General features: G+C 47.4%; 1 protein-coding gene across 1 annotated transcript in view; it reads left to right on the plus strand.

Annotated features, from left to right (window-relative positions):
• The window catches only part of LOC146797905 (uncharacterized), an 83417-nt gene that overhangs the window by 32615 nt on the left and 26132 nt on the right, over positions 1 to 24670 (plus strand). The window contains exon 2 of the mRNA XM_085625118.1: positions 8289 to 8379. Coding sequence (XP_085481244.1) covers positions 8289 to 8379 — 91 coding nt within the window. The remainder of the gene's footprint in view (positions 1 to 8288; positions 8380 to 24670) is intronic.

The following is a 24670-nucleotide window of genomic DNA, read 5'->3' on the forward strand; positions in this document are numbered from 1 at the left end:
CAGCGCATCTGTCTGCTTGCTGAAGACTAATTGGGGATATGTCAATAGCTGACCTTAAAAGCAACTCCACTCATTGCTCTTCATTGGCTTTTTAGGTCTCGCCTGACCCAGCGCATGCGCTGGTCTGGCGAGAGTTTTAGTGAGGGCTCAAAAAATGCTACCATGGCCAGCCTAGAGCTACAGTGCATGTGTGCTGGCGCGCGCTTAGGAGCAGAGGCACCATATGGCAAACCTCATCATGCTCATTAAGCGCCCGCGATCACTTTCCCTTTTGCCCGCGATCACTTTCCCTTTTGCCTGCGATCACTTTCGCGGCACCCCTTTGATGTTCTCGTTCAAAAAGCATCAAACATCAAAGAACATGTTGTTGTGTTAATGCTTTGCTGCGCCCGTTTGACTTACAATGTGCTTTCTCTTTCCACAAACTCGATCTTTGTGTTCCTTTATTTTTATATGCTTTTAGTATTACTGTAACACTCACAACCACACACAACCACAACTACACGCAGAAACACACACACAACCACACACACACACACACACAACCACACATACAACCACACACACACACACAACCACACACAACCAAACCCACACACATCAACCACACACACAACCCCACACACAACCACACACCCACAACCACACGCACAACCACACACACAACCACAAACCCACCACACACATACAACCACCCACAACCACACACACAACTACACACACACAACCACACACACAACCACACACAACCACACACAAAACCACACACACAACCAAACCCACACACAACCACACACACACACAACCACACACACACACACAACCACAAACTCAACACACACAACCACACACACAATCACACACACACACCCACACACACACAACCACACACACAACCACACACATACAACCACAACCACACACACACCCAAACCACAACCACACACACACACACAACCACACACAACCACACAACCATAACCACACACACACAACCACACATACAACCACACACACAACCACACACACAACCACCGCCACAACCACACACACACACAACCACAGCCAACCACACCCACACACACACAACCACACACACACACAACCAGACACACACAACCACACACACACACAACCAGACACACACAACCACACACACAACCACACACAACCACACACTGCCACACACAACCACACACACAACCACACACACAACCACACATACAACCACACACATACAACCACACACACAACCACACACACACACAACCACACACAACCACAACCATACACACAACCACACACACACAACCACACCCAACTGCACACATACAACCACACACAACCTCACACAACCACAATCACACACACAACCACAATCACACACAAAACCACAACCACACACACAACTACAACCACACACACACAACCACACACACAACCACACACACACAACCACAACCACACACACACACAACCACACACATAACCACCCACACAACCACACACAACCACACACACACAACCCCACACACACCACCACACCCATCCACACACACACCCACAACCACACCCAATCACTTTCCCTTTTGCCTGCGATCACTTTCGCGGCGCCCCTTTGATGTTCTCGTTCAAAGAACATCAAACATCAAAGAACATGTTGTGTTAATGCTTTGCTGCGCCCGTTTGACTTACAATGTGCTTTCTCTTTCCACAAACTCGATGTTTGTGTTCCTTTATTTTGATATGCTTTTACTATTACTGTCACACACACAACCACAAACAAAAAAAGCGCTTTCGTCATTCGGTAAGCACGCATGTGCTTGTTGCGTGCACCTACTACAAAATAATGCAACCAGCCACATAGGCTTTTTTTCCCCTAGTTTATTTGCCACACTGCACAACATCAGGGATGCGTAATCAGGAATCCTGAGGAGCATGGTAAAAACCACTGGCAAAGCCTATAGGCCCCAAATGGGAGACATACTGGCTTTGCCAATGCTTAACGTCGTTTTTTGTCAAGGAAGCAGACTGAATGGGAAGCCACTTGTGCTGCATTCTGATCTAATCTTTGAAGAAAAGGAGCCTGTTGGAATATAGTGGCCACATTCAAACGAGCATTTACAATGCAATGGTCTCGGCATTGGTAAAGTTAGAGCTATTGGCATTGCTCATGACATTATTTTTGTTTGTTTTTGTTTTTAAAACATTTAAAGAAACGGCATTGTCATGAGCAATGCCAATAGCTCTAACTTTAACAATTCCGAGACCGTTGCATTGTAAATGCTTGTTGTGCCCTGGCACAGGGGACCGTTTCTTTCTGGGCTGCAGTGACAGCACATCGATGTGAGCTGCTCACTTCTTACTAGAGGAGAAGTTACGGCAGGACGTCATGCCAGGTGAGGTCCTAGGGGAGGGAAATCCTTTAAAGAGTCATTTTCTCTCTGGATTTTTCCCTTCTCTTTTTGAAACTCAGGAGCAGCAGCGTTGCCGTGGTGTCACCAGAGCTTTAAGTGGAAGCTTTTTCAATATTCTATACAAGCCATGCTACTTATTTATCTCATGCAACTAACAAAAGCCAATAGTCCTGCCTTGTTGTAGGTATGATGCTACGTGTTGTTTCATATCTGGATGCAACGACAGAAACAGCAAAATACAAGTTGGGGGGCACACTATGCGAAACACAGACTTTTAGCTTGTGTTTTAAGCCACGCCCTTAATTACATTAGCCACACCCCTTTGAGAGACCCCTCCCCCTTTTTCATCCCACGTAAAGCCCCGAGTATACCTGTGAGTGCGAGCTGAGAGTTCCCTGTAGGAAAGGAGAACGTTAATGAGCGTGAGCATATCCTGTAGGTCCGGAGTACTTTAAAGAGTGTGAGCATATCCTGTAGGAAAGGACAAACTGCATGTGCTGCCGCTGCGTACAGGATACGGAGCGTGGGCCGTAAATATGTTGTGGGAGAAACCACAACGAGCTGACATGGGAAACATCACTTTGTTAAATCTGCGCATATAAACAGCGCGAGGACGTTATAAACAAAGAGGGGAGAATGTGGCGTAACGGCCAGAGCTACCACAGTTGGAACCGGATTCGATGCTCTGCAACATCCTGCGTTTTTGGGCAGATCACTTCATCTACCTTTGCCTACCAATAAAACAACTTGCCCTTGTGTAATCTAACTGTTGCTAATTTAAAGCGCTTCAATAACTTTAGGTCGAGTTCGCGCTATAAAAAGAGCAAGCATAAATAAACACAGACAATCAGCAACACACTCACACGCTTGTAAACCTGGCACACGCTTTGAGTGAAAGGACACACCCAGGGCTCTGTGCCACGCCCACAGGCGTGTGACTGATTTGTCAAACACACAAGAACCAATGGAGCACAGGAGGAGCCAGGCCCAGTCACAAACATAATAAACTGAAGTGACACGCCCCCAGCCGAGAAAACACAAGCACACCTACGCCTCACAATATACAAGATTCAGAACTCAGAGGCGCCTACAGGGCTGCAGACAGAAATCACACCCGGGATCTCCGACACCCCAACAGGATAGGCCCACGCAGATCTACAGGGGGCGCCCACAAACAGACACGGATGCTTAGAGAGGCGCACACAGACCGCTCGCTGCCAGAGAGGTGTGACGCGCCCACCTATGTGTGTGTACAAGCGAATGCACAATCTAAGCAAGAACAGCCATGCACAATACCAGCTGCTCTAATGGGGTCATTCGAGGACAGGCGCAGGGTGAGCAGGCGCCATGGACCCGCCGCTCACGGATGACCCAGATCCAACGGTATTATTGGTTGTATGTGCCCGCCCCCTCTTTGGAGACCTGGCTCACCAGCCCAGCCGGGTCTAGAAGGTTCTCGGCAATATTTGTATTTCCCGCCCACCTGTCGCGCTGCCCCTGGCACCCTCGGATCTCCGCCCTTTCCAGAAAGCTCGAGTTGTTGCATGTCAACAATAAACACACGGTTCAGGGCTGCCAGCCCGACCAACGCTTCGCCCCTGGACAACTTCACATCTATATGTATGCATCAACAGGCCACAGCGTGGCGTCGTTGCACGAGCCCTCACTGAAGCGGACCCTCGGCGCGGGGAGCAGATTCTGCGTCACTGCGTGTGGCCCGCAGTGCCGCACTTTTATCCACCTCGGAAGGATGAAAGGCTGCGCTGCGACTGGAATCTATGTCCACAAGCTCGACGAGTGGGCACCCTACTGCACTAAGACACCAGGCTGACGTGAGCAGACATAGGCACCCAGACCCTTATTAAAATGCATGTATTTATTATAAGAAGGAAGGCAACCATTCTTTAAGCCCTTAAAATGTCAGCGAATTAATATAGTACAATACGCCAGAGCCGTTGAAAATATCGCAGGGCTGGGGCAGAGTCAGTGTAATGGGCAGGTCCCAGTTTCCTATGTTAGTGTGGTAGCTCAGCGGGTTAACGCGGCTCCTTCTCGTAACTGCATAAGGTCGCATGTTCACACCCTGTTTTAGATTGGTCTTACTACTGCAGTACACGAGGGACTATACTAGTTAGCCCCCGCATTAGAAAAATGTTACCGCAAACCGAGTATCCTACCAACATTTAAAGGTAGCGTCGTCCAATGACTGCAGCTTCAAAGAGCCTAGAAACGATGTTATTTAAAGTGTTTGGCCATATAGCATCCCGTACACACAGATAGCACAGTGAGCTGCACACATTTCATGAGATCAGTGAGTTGCTGAAGAACTCTGAACTTGCTGCACCGGACTGGGAATAAATAACCCGCAAACAGGTAAATAAATCCAGCCACAGCAGTTCACTGTGCCTAACACCCCAGACAATGAATACTCCGATGCAGAGCTATGCGGGGCCGGGGTATAAACTCTCATTAGCTATCTCGGTTGGTTAATGCCCTTGCCACGGCTGCCTGTCTCTACGGCTGCCTGTCTCTACGCAGCGACAGGTTCTGCGGTACTTTGCGCTCTTATTCCCCACAAGTCACTTACCTCGGAGAGGCCGGTCTCCAGCGGGAGGTGCACGCTGGGGGTCCGGGCATAGGGGAAGACGCTGCCCGAAAAGCCAGGGAGGAGGTCGGTGTCAAAGAGCCCCTCGCCGAAGCGCTGGTCGAAAAGGCGGCTGGGAAAGAGGGGGCCCGGGAACCAGGGGCGCCTCATCCAGGGGTGGCTGATGGTGATGTCCATGGCGTCTGGTGCGAGGGTCACGGAGGTATTCCGGTATCAGAGCGGGAGCTTCTCTAGCGCTGCCTGCAGTCCTTGTCCGCCAGGCGCCTCCGCTCTTCCTTATATACCCGCGGCGCCCTGGAAGGAGCCAGAAGTTTACAGAAGAGGACCGATGCCAGCGGAGGGCAGATCATTCCAGGCGTGGAGCCCCGGGCTAATCCGTCACCAGGGAGAAGAGGTGGGCGGGGACAGGAGGGCCACCAGGAGAGGGGGGAAGAGAAGCAGCGACAGAGGGAACGAGGGAGAAGCAGCGAGAGAAGGGAAAGAGGGAGAAGCAGCGAGAGAGGGAACGAGGAGATCAGGTGAGGGAGCAACGCCGGGACACCACCGCCTTTCTCCGAGGCACAGCAGAAAATGCCTCGGAGAAACGCCACGTCCTTTTCGGATTTGGGGGCGTGTTTTGCTGTTGTCTCCTCCCTGAGACTTCTCGCAAAAAACACGCCCCCCGATCCGAAAAGGACGGGGCTTCAACGGAGTGACTGGACCTCTTCTCCAGTGGCTGGCCAGCATTTAAGAGGCCAGCCAATGGAGAACAGGAGAGAAGAGGGGCGGGTGCAAGCCCCTCTTCTCAAAGTCACTCAAACTCATTAAATCTCGGAGCGAGACTGCGCAAGCGCAGCCTTTCGCAGCCGAGACCTAAAAAGGAGTTAGAAAAATCTGCACTTATTTTTAGACTGTTGAGTAGGACTAGTTTCTTTGCCTGTTATGAACTGTAAACATTCTGTACTCATAAGACTTAAATATTAAGTGAAAGTTTACAGAGGTGTAAAACGTCCTATGGCTTCATCCATTTCCCCTATGAAGCAGCAACCAAAAGAGAGAAAAGTTTATCATTCGCTGTTTGTAGCTAACTTTTCTTCCCATGTTTTAGACCCTATGGTTAGTAGCAGGAAACAGAAAAACAAACCACTTCTTAGTCTAGTTGCCTGATCTCTGATCAAACTGTACAGTAGACTTTCAAATCCCTCATGCTTTTTATTGTCTTCCTGTTGCTTCTCAGTACTGGTCACATCTAATGGTACATGTATGGGAGAGATACTTTTTGTCTTTGGGTCTTGGGGCAGTCAAAGGTTACTGGGCCTTATCCTGTGTAATAGGGTTGTTTACAACTAGTATCCAAGGGTCACAATACTAATACACTCCAGTTGAATTACTACTCCCTTTTAGTATTGGACTATAGTAAGTCAACATTTAAAGCTTATCAAGACTTCAGAAACTGGGGTGGTTCAGAATACATTAAAACAGAGTCTAAATAACTTGAATGCCCAGTCTATAGTTTAATTTAAGACAGGAAAGTGACTTAATAGGCGGTAAACTGATATATTAAAACTGCGATACACAGAGAAAAACAGAAAGCCCTGGTACATTTTGGGGGCACACAACGAACCCTAATCCACACACAAAGGTTACACTCTTGGGTTATCTATATTCTCTCCTTATGCTGGTACACAGGACTCCTTCGATTTGAGTCAAAACAGCACATGAAAGGGGTGAAAGGGCCAGTCCTTTTACTTTCCGTGGCCAGTACTGCGTGCATTCAGCCTAACAGAAAATGTTTCTTTTTTTTCTTAATTGACATTCTCCTCCAACGTAAGAGAGCATTTGTCTGTTGTCCCGATTTCACAAGTCCTCTGCCCCGGTGGTTGCACTGAGACTAATTTGGGCTGGCCAGGTGGGGGCATGTATTTGGCCGTCTGGTAACTCCCATTGTACAGGGAGACTAAAGGAAATTGAGGAGTGATGAGAGGATTTACTGTAGCAAGGTAACCCTGAGCTTCACAAGGACTCTGTGCTGGTTACCTCTCCTACCTACGAGTTATATTTAGTTTCAGGGAGGGAAAACAGAAGAGGGTTTACGTGCAGGCTAGAATGGCAGAGATGGACATTGGGAGACCACCTTCTTGAGCAGTGCCCACAAGCAGAGTCCGTGTGCTCCAGTACTCACCATTTCAGACAATGCAACCCTTCCCCAAACACACAGGGAAGGCATCCTTCAAACATATCGTAGGGATGATGGAGACAAAGGATCCCAGTTGTAGAGGACTGAATAAAGCCATTAGGGGGGGGGGGGGGGGAGTTGGTTGACAGCTGACCCCCTCTGGGTTCAGGTGAAAAAGCCTCGGTCCTTGACTAGAAATCAAACTGATTCTGTAATTCTCCACAAAGCCAGGGTGGAGGGGGCAGTTGGATCTAGTGTAACAGAAGAGCTATGTTTTGGGCGTCCACTGACATTAGGGTACAGCTCTGATGTTGACCGAAAGCTACTGTAAAGGGAACTCCTTCAGTGGGTTGCAGCAATATTGAGCTCACTGAGGTACAAATACACAAGGCTGTCCAGAAAACATATAAGGGCCTGGTGGCACACCTTCTCAAAGCCATGCAGAAATCCTGTCCTAACAACAGGCCTTTATCAGACTGGACTTCTGCGTCTTCGCGTGTTCATAAGTTGCCAATCTCCGCCTTGTCGATTCTGAAACCTAGACTGAGGGTATATATTTGTGGATCTCATCATTCACCTGTGATTCAGAAACACCGGAATCCGAGGAGGAGGTCATTGGTGAGGCACCAAAAATGATTATTGCACCTGGCATCACCAGCGCCAAAGCCAGTCCTTAGGGCATGCACTGTTGTATTATGTCCTTGCATGGATGCAAACTGGTTTAGAAACGAGCATGTTAATAGGAACCACTAGAGAAACAGTGTGTACTGCAATGTTTTTGTGTAGCAAATATATTGGCCAGAATACTACTCATAATAAGGTAGACAAAATGTATCCCTTGTTAAAGAATAACTTGTTACACTGAATTACAACCTATGTAACTCTGGCAACAATCGTTTACCGCATATATTTTTGTATTAGTTTTCCCTTTTTATCTAAAGTTTGTGTAATAATCATCCTATGAGGCATCTTTGAATGAAGGATTTAGACTTCTGTGTAAATTGTTGATGGAAATCTGCTATGATTGCGCTTGAAATAGGGTAATTTCATTATCTAGCTCTCGGTCCACATTCATAGTTGTGGTGTGTAATTTCAGTTTTCGTTTTTAAAGGTCCAGCTCAAATTTCCCATCTCTGTTCTCTCTTTCGATGAAGAAAATTGGAAACTCAAAGAAAATGCAAAGGAAGCATCGAAGAAGCCAGGTAACAAAAATGTAGACTCAACGGGTACATTTAAAAAAATATCTTTACATGAATCAAAAGGGTTTTGGATAGCTTGAGTTTAGCACAATCTTTACTTACTGTAGACCTCATTGTACCTTTTGAATTCCTGTATTGTACTAATGTAAATTAAAAAAAGAACTGCTTTTATGCAGTTCTTTCAGTATACCTCGCCTAAGACATACTCTCAGCATCTATTTAATCAATAGAGTGGCCTGGGAGACTGCTCACTATCCTTGCGTGCACAAGCTTATGTGGTCGCTAAATCCCATATGGTTCTTACAGTGTGTCTCTGTCCAAAGCTACCACGTCTCTGTTAGTGAGATATTTTGCTTCTATATATATGGCCTTAATTTCAGCCCAGCCTAGCCCTCTGCATTTTAGTGGAGATACCAGAATCGTAATGTCAGACCTGAGTCCACCTATGCCATAACGAGTTTCTATGTAACTCTGCCTTTGCACACAAAAATAACCTTGCTTCAATTCTTCTATTCCACTCTGAGACACCATATAACTTCAAGAATTTAACGTAATCACAGACTTGCTTCAATTCATTTATTCCAAATATCCCATCCCATTACTTTTATACTTTCCATTGTTACCATGGCATTAGACGTGAATCAACACATCTACTACTGCCCATACCAGTGTACATAATTCCAGACCTGCTTCAACCTTCACTGCAGTGCTCAGTCGACAGGCATTGATCTGTTGCTTTCGATCACAGATACAATACTTCTGTGATTATACCTGAGGTCCCGACTTATTTTATCTCTTCCAAACTGAGTGCATTCCATTTTGGCTCTTCCATTCATATCTGCGTCCCACTCTCGTTCTTCCTGCATTCCTTTATGACTTTATGACTGTGCCTAGAATTTTTTTTAAATTATATTTTAAAAGTTCAGAGAATGTTGAGGTTTCCTGTGTTGTCTCTTTCCTGTGTGTGTGGTTGAATTTCAGGAATTGATAAGATAGTGGAACTAGTCTTCTACTGGATGTCTGCGCCATTGTCAGCTGTGTGCCCAGAGAAAAAAATAACCTGGAAAATTAACTGATAACATCCTAGCTTGTGATGGGTGGTCTGCATTGTATCTGTGTAGTGAAGGGGTTTCCCCAAATAATGTAGTGAGGGGTTTCCCCAAGTAATTCATGAAGAATCAGTAGATTTGTAGAAAAGCTTAGTTTTATTCAGGAAACAAGACCCACGACTGATCGTAGTTAAATCCAACTGCAATCTGACAATTCAGTAAACATTCCAGAACCGAATGATGTCAAGCACCATTGAAATGTACACACATTACTTAAAGGCACATTGCAACATTACTAACATATTATAAACTACTACAATCTGCTTTTCTACCATGCTGCCTAAATAAAGATCGGGAGAGCCTTTTTAGAAGTTTACGGTGACCTGGTTTTTTGTTCTACGTGTAAGGCTGCACTTCATTGGGGCGTAACAAACACCCCCGCAGCCCCCGCGGTGCGGGGGGGGGGCCCAGCCTTCACTATGTGAAGGGGCCCCCCTCAGCTCATCTGTGAAGAGGTGTATGTCTCTTGCTCTAAGCAGCTGCAGTCTGCTCTGAGCTATGGCTGGAGGTGGGGGCCCTCAGAGTTACAGGCCTGGGATGTGAATTTACAGGGATCTCTGTAAGTAGGCATCAGAACCGGCTTTAGAGTTGGTGGCACCCAGTGTCACAATCTTTGTTGGCGCCCCCTCCACTCAACCTTTTTTACCTACCTTAAACTCATGCAATAAAACAGTGCTGATTTCATGCTTATTTGTGGGCTCAGATGTATGCTGTTCTGAGCGAATAACATTTAAGTTGTAGTATTTACTGTATTCCTTAAAATAGGAAACGCATTTAATCTTGAGGCACAGAGTACAGGGGGAAAGAGTAGAACATAGAGTAGCAGAGTCAATAAGCGCACTCTGCTGCAAGGCATTGTGTGGAACACAGTGACAGGTGCAAGACTGTGTGAAATAAAGGCAAGTGCATGCTGCTTGGAACAGTCAGACTTTGAAAACGAAATGCAAAAAAATTGACATTTCGAGTGTAGAAGACACAGGGGCAGATTTACAAGCCCCGTGCGCCACTTTTACGTCGCTGTTGCGTCACTTCTGTGATGCAGCGTAAAGCTAGCGCCATGCTGCGGGGGATTTACAACGTGACGCATCTAGCGAGATGTGTCACGTTGTAAAGCCCTGCGCCACATGAAACCTGCGTCAGGTTTCATGTGGGCGTACCGGCGCAGGGTGGGCGTTTGCGGCGCAGGAATCCCTCGGAAAAGTGCCAGAGTGAAATCTACAAGATTACACTCAGTCACTTTTCCGACCACGCTGCGTCAAAACCTTGCGCCTGCTTGAAGCAGGCGTAAGGTGTGACGCACCATGTGGATGATAGGCCGGGTTGGCACAGTGCTGGAGTTGCGTTGCGCCCGCAACACAACTCCAGCACTGCGCCAACCTTACGCCGGCAGATGCAACACGCATCTGTTTACCCTTGAGCCATGATGTGCCGCATTGTAAATTCGGCGCATTTGTGGTGGCGCAAGGGTAAAATTGCGTCACGCATCTTTCCTGGCGCATCCCTGCTGATTTGCAGGCATGCACCAGGAAACGTAAATCTGCCCCCTAAAGTGAAAGTGTTAGAAGCCTAGGCCCTTGTGTATCCGAACTTTACAAAAACGACCACAGACCCCAAAAGGAACATAGAGAGTCGTGAGTTAAGGAGAGAACTAGAACGAGCTGGAGACTCGAACATGGGTCCCCAGTTCCTAAAGTTGGCAGCTCTGTTAGGCAGTATCTTCTATACTGGCCACTCAGATTTGTCAAATGGCACAACTGTATCATGGACAGCTGTGTCAAATATGCCAGAACAGACTGTACAGACCAGGTAAGCAGCATAAATAGCTCAGACTGTGTCTTCAGACAAGAGCAGCCATCTAAAGATATACCAGTTGACTGTACCCACCAGCACAGAAGTGTAAAAAGCAGACTGCATATGTCGGGATAGCAGTGTAAAGACACACAAACAGTCAGTAAACCAGAAGAGGTGTACAAAGAGAGACGGGGCATTCTGTACAGATGAGGTCAACAGTGTACAGACGGGGGCAGACTGTACTCCGCAGGCATGGACATAGCTTCCACTGGTGCAGCAGATGCATTGGCACCAGTTTCCAAAGGCCAAGTGAACCCCGATACATGCCAACATTTGAACGCTACAAAGAGGGGAATTTTGAAAAATAAATCGGGGGACTTTATTTTCCCCATTAAAATACATTGAAACAGATAATTTTAGGTGGATGACTGCCAGTCTCAGGAGAAAAATCGGCTCTGTTGGAATGTATATTATAGCTTACAGTTCATATAGCGACTGGCAGGCCCATTTCCTTCCTCGGATTAGGGCCCTGGACACTCGGACTACACTACAGCATGAGAGAGGAGGCACTAGCAGGCTGTGCTCTTCAGGGCACCACTGCAAATGAAGACACAATAGATCTGTACAGCAATGAAAAAGGGGAAAGCTGTACATTGAAAAGAGAGCCACGCAGACTGTGCACATAAAAACATACATCCATGAGAAGGTTGTTCACAAGAGGAAACTATTGCAGAGCGACACTGAAAGGTTTACATAAGAGACGGAAGCACTGTTGTCCTTCTTGGTGCTGTTCCTCTGTTTTCTTTGACCGTCGCTCAAGTAAAGACCAGGCTGTCTCCTGTTTTGTAAACTAGTCTGGGGAGGGCTGTCCGACATCTCCCGAGTCAGAGAAGATGTCTTGTAGCGCCTGTCCAGTTCCAGAAAGGATGTACGCCCGCTGCGCTCAGGATGTCATACCTCTCCAACTGCAACCACATGAGCTCCAATGTCCGTCTTTTATTTCCACGTTTGGTCAGAGCGCAAATAGTGCCCTCCCCAGGCTTGGAGCCCGGTGCCACCGTACCGGTCGCACCGACCTAAAGCCGGCCCTGGTAGGCATGTTAACCCAGTGATCTTTCTGCCTGGGGTGGAGGCGGGGTGGGGGGACCAGGATTATGTTGCAGTGGAAGACTGATTATGCAGAAGGTTTCACCCCGTTCTGCGTCAAGACAGGTTATTCTGCACGATGCCAGGCATATCTCTCTGCCCTCCCTCCCCCTGTGGGAGAGCACGCGTGCGCTCAGTCCTGTACTCCGCTCCATGGCAGGACAGAGGGGCATGGTTTCTCTAGGACGCACACTGCCCGCCTGTGAGTACCCACAAAAACCCTACTTTGGCTCTGACGCGGTTACAGACAGAAGCTTTGGCTGGGGGCTGGGGCCATGTGAGTACGGCCCAGACTGGGGATAAGGAAGGTGTCCTGTGGGTCTCCTGTGGGTGCAGCTTCCGCTAGGGGAAAGGGGAGGGGAGGGAATGGGTGCTGTCTGCAGCCTGTGAGTACCCCAATGGCCATGGGACAGTGCTATCGGCAACCTGTGAGTACAGCCACTGGGTCCCGAGGATTGATTTTAGCAGCTGTGACAAACAGGACCGATTACAAGTTCTCCCCCAATAATAGGAAATAACTGTGGATTTTGAAGCTTTCTGCACCAAAATCTGCACATTTGGTTATTCACTGCTTCGTTTCCACCCGCTGCATTTCCACGCGTCTTATTTGCTGAAACATAACGGAGGCAAAACTCCGAGGGGCAGATTTCTTGTATCTTCAATGTTTGCAAACAGGTGTTTGCGCAGGGATCGGAAAATAACGACACATTCGTATTCAAGGCCTAAATGTTGAAAGTTAGGAAACGACACATACAAACCTAGAGTGAAAACGCTTGTTTTGTCGTATTTCTGAGGCATTGTCCATGTTTTTTTAGCTTTATTTTTTAATTAAAAGTACATACAGCCGACTAAGGTATACGATTATTGAATATGTATTCCATGTTGAAAAAGGAATATTCAAGATTTATAAGTTCAAAAATAATTAAACAGTATCAAGTTTTTATAACAAATCTACTTTTAAAAGAACTTTCTCAATGGTACTTCAGTGACCTACAGTTCATAGCCTGAATTCTTGCAAGGCCCACTTGTCTCTACATCCTTCCGAGGCCGGTAAATTGAGAATCATGACATTGGATAATGCCATCACCCATTATTTACAAACACCCGAAGTAAGGCAAGAAGCGCTGTATTGTCATGCTGCCTGATAACGCACTTCTGGTCAAATTGGAACTTTTCATTAAACGGCTTTTGTCGGGCTGGATGAAAATACAGGAATAAGCAGTTGATCCTGAAACGAGGGTCACTAGAGGGTGTTAGCGGGGGTGAGTGAGGGGTGTCTCAGTTAGACCTCTCCTGCAGAGCTCATTGACCAAAGTGCACATCTCTGTGCCAGGGCCGGTGACTCCCTCTCACTAGTGGACCAAGATACCAGGAGGGCGAGAAACAGAAGATGCAAGAGACTTGATGGAAGGGAAGGGGTCAGGCAGAGGGGGGAAACAAAAGAGTGGGGACAGAAGGACTGTGTAGAGAAATAGAAGAAGGACAATAGAGGGACATACCATTGAGCAGGCAGGGTTCTGGCTGCTACCAGCCAAATTAGATGTTCGACCAGTTAGTTTTTTTTTTTTTTAATTCAGTTTTCAATATATGATTGTAAATAGAACTATAAGCTTATTTCACACCACATTAAAAACCCACACCTATAAACGATTTACAAAACAAATAATAAAAGCAGGAACTCTTTTAGAAATCATTGCCCTGGGGTCAGCAATGAAAGCGTGTAAACAAGCGTTGAAGAGCAGTTTCACTAATAAGACCTCATGCCACTCGTCAGTCAACCCCCTGTGACGTCTATCTCAGCACGCACCCAAGGGACTCGTCCAACATGATTGGATGAGCTCACCATCACCAGATGCTCCTAAGAGCCTTGCTCACTTCCGCTTTGGCTAACCACCTGCTGGTGACGTCATGGATGCGTGAGTCGGTTTCAGACTTGAGGAGTCTACGAGGTCCAAGTTTGGACAATATTATCAATAAGGTTTTATTGATCCCTTCTACAGATACATGGCAAATTTCAGCAACAGAATAGCTCCCATATACGATCTGCTCTATTGGCTTTTCCTTTGCTAATGTCTTGGTACTGAAAGCTCTGATTCCTACTAGTCAGTGTCCAGTTCTTTTGATTACACTTGTTCAGCTTGAAAGCAGCACGTGGGCACTTAGTTTAAGTGTTATCAGATGCACAGCCAGAGACAGCAGAGGGTCTCAATGACCATAAACAAAGGAAGGGATTGCAGTCATGTACAAAACACGTAGGTCCTCATTGCCCAGAATGAAAACACACCCACTTATGTGTATCAGTGTGCTTGTTCTTGTTGCTCATCTAAAGGCTATGCACGTATTTCACCTAGAAATGCCAGCGCTGTAACAAAAGAGTCTAAAAAACTGAAAATCAATAATACTGGCATTGAGTTGGAACCTTGATAATAACAGCGCTTAGAAACTGTATGCATGTACCCATCTCTCTCATGCTTGTGTATTTTCTATCTTTTCCACTTTCTTGTTCTTTAACCCAGGCTCACTTTCGTGCCCTTCTTTGACCTCTCTGTCTGTCCATATATATTCCTCTTATCTCTCTCATACTCTCTGTTTAGTCGTCTGACTCACTTTCTCTTTCACTGTTCTCCTCAATATCCCTCTATAACTCTATAAGGCTGTGCTTGTGCATACTCTAGAGAGAGGCAGGGAGTGAATATGTGCATCTATGTGAGATTGATATATATCAAGTGTGATACCCTCAGCCATTTACAGCTCGTCAGCTAAGCACACTGAATGATGGGATTTCCAACCTCATACATGAGGGAAATGAATAACCTCTCCAAAAATGCAACATGCTATTGGCTCGAAGGTCAGGACTGTCTGGAGTTTGTCAAACCTGGCATAGCTGACTTGGTGGGGTGTCACATAATTTTTTTTTTAAAGTTTTTAGAATTGCAAAGTTTGGCTCTGTTCTCAATATCTATCAGCTATACAATCTCCTCTTCATCAGGCCCTTAGGCTGGTATTAATGTATAGTATGTCTACCAGATAGGCCATGTCACCAGGGGCACCCTATTCAGGGCCATCTATTCCTTTTACAAAGCATTGTAATTTGGAATCTATCTATCTGGCCAGAATAGAGAAATAAGGCTTTACATTTTAAGGATCGTATATTGTATTAATCTTTGCAATCAAGACAACTCAGGAACGTTTTTCAGAGCGTACATTGCCAGGATGAATATATTTATTTCACAAAACAGGAAGCGGCTGACACAAGAAATTTCTGAAAGTAAACAGTTCTTATCGGCATCCTGTTTGCCTTCTGCTCTTCATTTTGATCTACCCCCCATGGGTTGCAAGGGGAGTGCCATTGGTAGCAAGGTGTCGCAGGTGCGATCCCTGGAGACTTCTAAATGATAGTCCGTGTCTGCATCCTTCCTCTTGGTACTTTTCATTGGCTTCTGCCTCTGCTGCAGTGCCTCACTAGGAGCCCCTGCCTCGCAGCTAGCACTGACTACTAGAGAAGAGCACAAGCCACCAACCTCTGGAGGGCCTAGGATGACTAGGTGTCCTGGATTCGCCAGGACAGTCCAGGTTTTTCACCAGCTGTCCCATTAGATTTCAACAATTTTAGTGCATGTCCTGGTTTTCAGAGAGGGTCGACTAAAGACATAGGGAGGCACGTTTTTTGTGTGTTTCATGGGCAGTATGGCGGGTCGCTGGCCTGAGAGCTCTTGACTGGCATGGAGAATGGGGGGCCCCCTCCATGTACTTTGCAGGGGGGCCTCCTCATGTTTCGTTACGCCACTGTACCATTACAACAAGCAAGAATTTGGAGTGTAAAGGATTTGACTGAACCCAAGAGAGTCTTTAAGGAAAAAGTCCATGCACCATCAGTTCTATACTACTACTGGCTGAGGGAAGCGGAGAGAGCTGAATTGTGCCTGAAAGCGAACTGCTAATTTGCTGACATCGAGATTCAGCTAGCAATCACAATCACAGATATGCCCTCTGGTAATATCCCTGGTCCAAATGGAATGCCAGTGGAATTCTGTAAAAAGTATGACTTGCTGCTACTGCTGCACTTGCATGTGATGTTGGAGGAGGTGCTTGTCACAGACACCCTACGCTGTCTTACCATCTCTGGGGCTCTACCATATGAGTAATGCTGAAACCGGGCAGACCCCCCTAACGAATGCCACTCCAATTATCCAATATCGCTAATGGGTGTTGAGGTTAAGCTCCTTGTCAAAATTCTGGCAACCAGGCTAGTCAAAATAATATGCATCCTAGTACACAGCAATCAAAATGGTTTTATGCCAGAGAGAAGAACGTGACACTACCTTTAGCAGTTGAAGGTGACACTAGCACGTACAGGGGACTTGTACGCCACATCCTCATATCTGTTGGCTTTGAAAAAGGTCTTTGATACAGTCCATTGGCCCTATACACAGCAGGCGCTTCAAAGGATGACATCTGGCCAGTGCTTCCTTAGCTACACTATGGTATTATGTGTGTCCATATTGGCTCAAATGCAAGTGAATAGGGTAGTTTCTTCACCCTTTCCCATACAGTGAGGCAAGCGTCACAGTTGCCCAGTCTCACCACTCCTGTTCGCAATTTTAATGTAGCCTGAGGCTGAGTGATGTAGGCGAGATGCCCAGCTGAATGGTTTTCAGTGCAGGGATGCACGCAAAGATGGTGTATCACTTTATGCTGATTGCTTGTTGTATAAACAACAACAGGCTGACTGATCTCTCTCCAGAATTTTCAACCTGTTCCAGATTTACGGCGAAATCTCTGGCCTGAAAGTGAATTGGGGAAAATCCACTTATATGTAGGTAACTTGTGAGGTTCCAGAGGGAGTGGAGAACACCGCACTAAGAATAGCTGAGAACCACTTTACGTACTTAGGCTTTATGGTGTCAAGAGACACAAAGTGATGCTGGGATCTAATCACTGTCCCTCTTTTTAAGAAAACCCAGCACCTGATGGAGGGGTGGGCCACTTCACCACTTACAACAATGGGGAGGGGAGCGCTTTTAAAATGGTTGCTTTACTACAGATCCTGTGTATCATTTAAAACGAAACTGCCGATATCCGCTCCAGCTACATTTCTTTCAGTCCCTACTCAGAATCTTCTTATGGACAGGCAGTGTTCCAACAGTTTCATATTCCAACTGTAGGCAGGTCCTGTTTGATGGTGGTTAAAGAATACCTGACATATGAAGGTATTAGTCATCCCAATACATTACACTTACTGATTGGCTCTTTTGAGACGGAAATGACACAGCTGCGCAGCTTTAGTTGGATCCTCTTGACACACTAGGCCTGTATTCTGTGCTATACGAAACACCACTCACCCATACTGCCGGAAATTCAAAAATGCTCCCACCAAGTGAGAGCAACACATGTTTACCTGCCGGTGCGGGCTGGGAAACAGATATACCCCGGGACAAAGCTGACTAAGGGATGGGGGATGGGGTCCCCGAGGCCAATAATGGCTCAGAGAGGGGGCCCGCTGTCCCCCTTCCCGAGCCATTAACGCCCCCGGGCAGCCCACCCCCCCAGAGCGATTACTTTAGGAGAGGGGGACCATGCTGCTCCCCTCCCTGAACCATTAATGACCCCGGGGACCCCATTAGCTAAGTAGCTATGTCCTGAAAAGCCCACCACTGGACATAGTAGTCTTCCTCCCCACGCCAGCGCAGCCATGGAAACCAGTACTTGCTCTCGCTTGGCAGGAGTATTTTTGAATTTTTAGACAAGCAGGAGAAAATGCAAAGTCTGCTCCCAGCAGAGCGGGAGCTTTGACAATGCTCCTGCCCACTGGGAGCGGACTTTTGATCTATTTCCCTGCCCGCACTGAAGCAGGCAGGAAAACTGATCAAAATATTGCTTTCATCCCGCGGCAGCAGCATTAAGTGATGCTCCATGCTGGTGGGAGAAATGCCAGTTCCCGCTATATGCGGTGAGCCGACTGGGTCCTCGGGGTTCCCCCCAGGGCCTCCATGAAGAGTATGGTGGATGCCCTGGGTGCCAGGGCACCCACCTTTAAGATTGAGGGCCCTGGGGATGGGGTCCCTGAGGCAGAAATCGGCCCAGGGAGTTGGGGCGGCGCATGCCCCCTAAAAATCTCACCAGGCCCCAGGGAGGGGATCTCCAGGGCCGATATCGGCCCGGAGAGGCCCCCCCTTAATAAAATACACAGCCCTGGGGAATGAGGTCCCCTTGGCCTAAAGAGGCTCAGGGAGGGGTCCCCATGGCACCTCTCCCCTTTTTTAGGATATATGTGCGGCCCTAGGGGATGGGGTCCCCAGAGCATAAAGAGGCTCAGGGAGGGTAGGCTGAGTGGCTTCCCTACCCTTATTTAAATAAGTGGCCCCGGGGGGTAGGGTCCCTGGGGCCAATAATGGCTCTGGAGGGGAGCTGCATGGGCCCACTGTTAGGGGTCAGACGCCTTGTGCACTCGTTACTGGGATTGCTACTGTAGCATAGAGAATTGCTTGCTTGCCTTATGGTGACACACTTTTTACACGGTCCCTTAAGGAGGTGGAGTCTTCACAAGTTACCTCCTATATAAACCTTGGTTGGACTCGAATCCGGTGCTTGGCTTTCGGAGTTCTGAACCCTGGTCCACGCCCCTCTGTTTCCTGTCTGAGCGTTTGCTGTGTCCGTTAGGCTGAGGTCTACGCTAGCGGAGCAAACGGTGTTTCCTGTTCAAGTCCTCTGAGCTTTGCCTGGAAGTTTGTGTTGGTTTAGAGGCGCTCCCTTTATTTTTTATGAGAGAGAAGTGTAGGAGTATTTAGTGCTGGCATAAAAAGACGAGGTGAGTTGAGTTTTCTTCATACCGCGAGTATCGTTAGCAGTATTCTGCTCTGCATTGACTCTCTCTTCCGTCCCGTGTATTGTATTTCTCGGCAATGCATTGTGGGTCTTGTAGTTAAGAACGGTGTCGTTCTGTTGCCTTTCCCCCAATACTACCTGAGTGCCAGTTTGTACCCTTTGAATCCTTACGAGAAAGCTTCCCCTCTTGATTACTTTCACAAGTTACATTGTTTCCACACTTCTGAATTTTCCCGTAGTTTTAGAAGTAGTTTTGCGCGGCCGCGCTACTAGAAGCCCTGGGAGTGTAGTCAGACGTATAATTATCATGCTGCTTTGGACACTTCAGGATTCTCCCCTATTCCCTTGTACCCTTCCCCACTGCTGAGAGATATAACAGTTATCCACATAAAAGCCTGTTATACCCGAGGTAACTGTTTCAGTCACAGATTGTTACCTTTGCTGAATGAAACCTGCCATATTTTGGGACGCTGTGGCCTGTAGCATGATACCTGTCATCTTGCTGAGTCATGCAGATATTCTTCTCGACTAAGGAGATGTTCAGTTGGTAAGAGACATTGTGTGGTGTGTCATTCATATTGTTAGCAATTGCAAGTCTCCTTTATATTCTATGCTAGGGGAGGGGGGCCACTTGATTAATGGTATCTTGCTTGTTCTTTGTGTAGATTGTCCCATTCTGTTCCTGTGGCCACCGATCAACTTGGGGTTCCACACTGCTGCCTCTACCTTACCACCCCACATCTCCGTGGGTTGCCCTGTAGGCGAGCATTTCTTTGATTACGGCTTGCTCATAGTGGGGCTTTAGGAGTGTGGGGACTTCCTCGTCGCTCCCGTGGATTGAGCTAGCAGTCATCGTGGTGATCGGCAACACCCCCTCGTTTCTATTCTTAGAAATGGCCTTAGAGGATGAAGTACCCAGGGACGATAACGGCTCAGGATGGTGAACTTACATTTTTGTTTTTAAACTGCATTCAGGGATGAGGTCCCCAGGGCCTTACTCGGCTCGGGGAGAGGGACCACGCGGCCCCCTCCCCTTTTAACATATATGTACGGCCCAGGGGGATGGGGGTCCCCAGGTCCTACAAAGGTTTGGGTAGTGTAGCCGCGCGCCCCTCTCCCCTTTTAAATTATATGTACGGCCCTGGGATCCACAGGGCCTAAAGAGGCTCGGTGAGGGGGACTGCGCTGCACCCCTCCCCTTTAATAAAAATAAAAGGCTCTCTGGTCGTCATGGCCCTATGGCCAACTCCCTGCCGCGCATGGCCGAAGGCCGTGTGTAGTTGGCTGCTTTTGGGGCTTGGCCACTGGACCTGGCCACAATCCACGCCTTGTGACCAACCTCAACTGCGCACGGCCGAAGGCCGGCCAGGCACTGAGGCCAATCCACTGCCATGCATGTCCGAAGGCCCTGTGCAGTGTGGGGTTGGCTGCCATTACAGGGGATGGGCCTGTGGCCAACCCCTCTCTGCACACGGCCAAAGGCCATGTGCAGCATGGGGTTGGCTGCATGTGGGGGATTGGCTACAGGCCCTGCAGCTAATCCCATTTAGCCTTGCACAGTGGGGGTTTCATTTATGTATGGTAATTAAATATTACATTATGTTAAAAAAAACTCGAAATTGGGAGCAGATCTTCCTGGAACTGGTGGAGGTGGCGAGTGTGGAGCTTTCCCCAGATCCGGCCTTGGCTGTCCTGGGGTACTCTAAGCGACTGCCTAAAGAGGTCCACAGGCTGGTTGATATGGGTCTGCTGGTGACAAAGTGGTGTGTGGCAATTTGTTGGTTAAAGGGTCCTGTACCCACAATGGTGCAATGGTCGAACGACATGCTTTATTGCAGCACCCAGACTGAGACCTTTAGTGAATTACCATTTCCCAGGAGCAGGCCCTAGAACTTCTGGGGACTATATACTCAGTACCTGCTTACTAAAGATGTTACCCCAGAGGAGGCGGCCCTCGCCACCCCTGACACGAACACTCATGACCCTGGAGTATGAGACCCTCCATATTAAACATAACAAGTGACACTCCCCTGGACACATTCCTGCTGGTACGGGTCCGCATCTGGCTTGTTGAATGGCATCTGCAGAGTGTGCGGATGGGTTAGGCCTTACTAAATTGACATGGGGACTCCCTTGCTGGAATCACTGTGGGGTATTGGCCTTGGGGGGGATGTGTGTAGCTACCTGCTTCGGGAGGCCGAAAGTACACTATGATTGTTGTCCTCGAATGGTGGGTTTAGTGCAACAAGTGTTTTTTTCGTGCGTCAGACCTCTTATTGCCTGTGATTGACGACCGCTGCCCGCCCCTTGGGTTGTTGGCTAAATAGCTGTGTTCATCGCTGAGAATTATTGAGCTGCCGGCCCCCAGGGTTGTAGGCGAGAGGCTGTGTTATTGTGAGACTTTGTTTAAATAAAGGTATTATAAAAAAATAAAAATAATTAAAAAAAACCTCGAAATTCACAGAAAATACAAAGGTTAAAGTAACATTATAGATAGGTGTGGTAAAAAGATCTGGTTTCAAAAAAACTTTTTTTTAAAACAGGCACGACCCTGCGGCCAACACCCCGCCACATACGACTGAAGGTCGTGTGTGGCGTGGGAGGGGGGGTTGGCTTTATGTAGGGTAATAAAATATAACTTTACATTTAAAAAAACTGTTGAAATTCACTGAAAACACCAAAGATTAAAGTAACGTTATAGCTAAGTGAATATGACAGTAACAACATTAACATTTTGGACAAAGAGAAAAACTGAAATTCACCAGTTATAATTAGCAGAGCTAACTATAATGTGTGCCCCGGCGATGCACTGCTTATTACCTCACATAGTACAACACTCGTGACTTGTTTTTTGACATAATTTATGAAATCACTCATGACCTCTTAAATGACCCTGCGACCCCAGATGCAGAAAGTAAACATAAGATATGGCCTATTTGAAAACAATACTATCAACATCACAGTGGACAAAGTAATCCGAGAATTTACGGACCCCGGCAAACTGGAACAATTGCTTGCTGACATGGATAACGCCCACGTGGACACCAACATTTTGAGACCAGCCTCTTCTCCACGACTCACAACAGCTACACCTATATTACCCACCTCGACTGCTACAGACCCGGATATTTCTCTTACCTCCAGACACTCTCTGTGGGACAAACAAGATGAGAAGGCTGGTGCCTGCCCGTGAGATAAATCAAGATCCCCACTTGAGCTGTAATGACTCCATACACTCTTACCAAGCTGCCTTTGCGGCAAGCCCCTATGCAACTTCTCTACTCTAAATGCAACACCAAGTTATATTTGTAAAAGACCTGGGTTCTTGCAGTGGAGCAGCTACCATAGGAGGCATGCCCGCTTGTTCAAAGTTTTTGATGCAGGGTAATACTACTCCCTGTGGAGAAGTGTGGCTCAATGGTTAGAGTGGCAGACCTCGATGCAGAGCACTGGTCCGGGACTAGGGTTCGATTCACGACGCGGCAGGGTCTCGGGCTATAAATTCCTCGGACCTGATATTCTCGCATCAGTGCCTATTCTAATCATGGGTCCCACGCTGCAACTCTGGGCAATAGCTTGCTTAGTCTCCACAACGGCCCCAACAGCGCTGGGATGCCTGGCTTCACCATGGGGGTGCCCAGGAGTGGACACTTCACACGGATAGCCAGGAAGGGTTCCTACAGCGGTATGAGTACAGCGCGGAGATACCCCCAGGGGTGATTCGGCGCTATATAAGCACATACACATTTACATTTACGTCCTTATACTAACCATGCCTGCCCTATAGTGGAAGGCACATTCCGTTCTTCCTGCCTGATCGGCACAGACATGCAGAACCTTGAATTGTAGCTCCACTATCTCGACTGCACATATGTCTACCACAAGACCACTTTCTATATGGTCGTTCAATGTCGAAGGCCTCTCATACTACGTGAACCGAAAGAGATTCTATCATATCTAGCCCCAGGTAAGCCAGACATTGTCCTTCTCAAGTAAATGCATTTATCTGATGTGGAATCCACCAACCTCAGGAGAGACTGGGTGGGGAAGGTACTAACACTTCAGAAGCCTCAGATGCCTTGCACTCACCATACGGCAAACTGGGAGTAGCCATCCTCTCAAGTCCTTGCAAGTTACAACCCTACAAACATGGACAGACACAGGTGAAAGCTGTAGAACTCTCCATACAGGGTAGCATTGTAGTCCTTAGCTCCATTTATGCCCCCAGCACACAGCAGGGATCATTCCTAGCCTGAATCAGTAGCCTAGGTACTCTGTTCTCTAAATCCCAATTGGTAATTGGGGCCGTTTTGAATACTACCATTATTAGTAATAATAACGTGATTTATAAAGCGCATGGCTACTCCTTGCAGAGTGTCCCAGCCGTAGGGTGCTGACACAGTAGACGAGTGGTTACCCATGGAAGAGCTCACTCTAAACCAAAAAGCCAGGTCTTTAGCTTCTTTCTAAATAGGAGTTTAAATGGGGCTTGTCGAACTTCCACAGGCAGGGTATTCCATGCTTTAGGAACTAGGAGACCAAAAGAGCTGCCTCTTGCTCTGGCCGTTTTGAATTTCGGGATGAAGGCCTGTTTGGCTACAGCTTATCTCAAGTTTCTAGTGGGCACATAGGGATTCACTATCAGCTGAAAGTAGTGAGGACCTTAGGAGAAAAGAGCTTTAAAGCAATAACGGAGCGCTTCAAAAAGGATTCTATGTCTTATCGGAAGCCTATGTAATTTCAACAGTGCAGGTCTCATAGAATCTCATCTAGGCAGCTTAATCAGTGCCCGATCCACTGTGTTCTGGACCCGTTGTAATCTATTGAGACAGACCTGAGACACACCCAGATACACAATGTTACAATAGTCCAGCCTGGATATCACCTATGCTTAGATCAGTTCTCTGGGTGTCCTCTGGTAAGAGATGGAGGACTTTCCTCAGTGATCTCAGTATCCCGTAACAGTTCCCAGCAAAGGCATTGATATGCCCATCAAAAGATAGCTTAGCATCAAACCAGATGCCTAGGTTTTTAACCTTGTCCTTAATTGTGGTAAGGGGACCTAGGTCATTGGGCCACCAGGCACTAGGCCAGATGTTAATGTGCTTGCCTAGCACCACTACCTCAGTCTTCCCAGCATTAAGTTTCAGACACAGACCATTTATGCCGCTACTTTTAATAGACATTGACGAAGGGAGAAGGCCACCATGTCGCTGATCTTCAACAGGGTGATGACAATTTGTGTGTCATCGTTGTATGAGATAATAGAAAACCTGTGTCGCTCAATGACCTCCGCCAAAAGGCAGACATACACATTAAAGAGAGTCGGGCTGAGTGAGGAGCCCTGTGGGACTCCCTGCTGCAGGCGGCGCACCATGGACTTACAAGGTTTCTGAGAGACCTGACGCATTGCCGCCAGTCAC

Source organism: Triturus cristatus, chromosome 9 (assembly GCF_964204655.1).
Source record: "Triturus cristatus chromosome 9, aTriCri1.1, whole genome shotgun sequence".
Taxonomy (NCBI): Eukaryota; Metazoa; Chordata; class Amphibia; order Caudata; family Salamandridae; genus Triturus; species Triturus cristatus.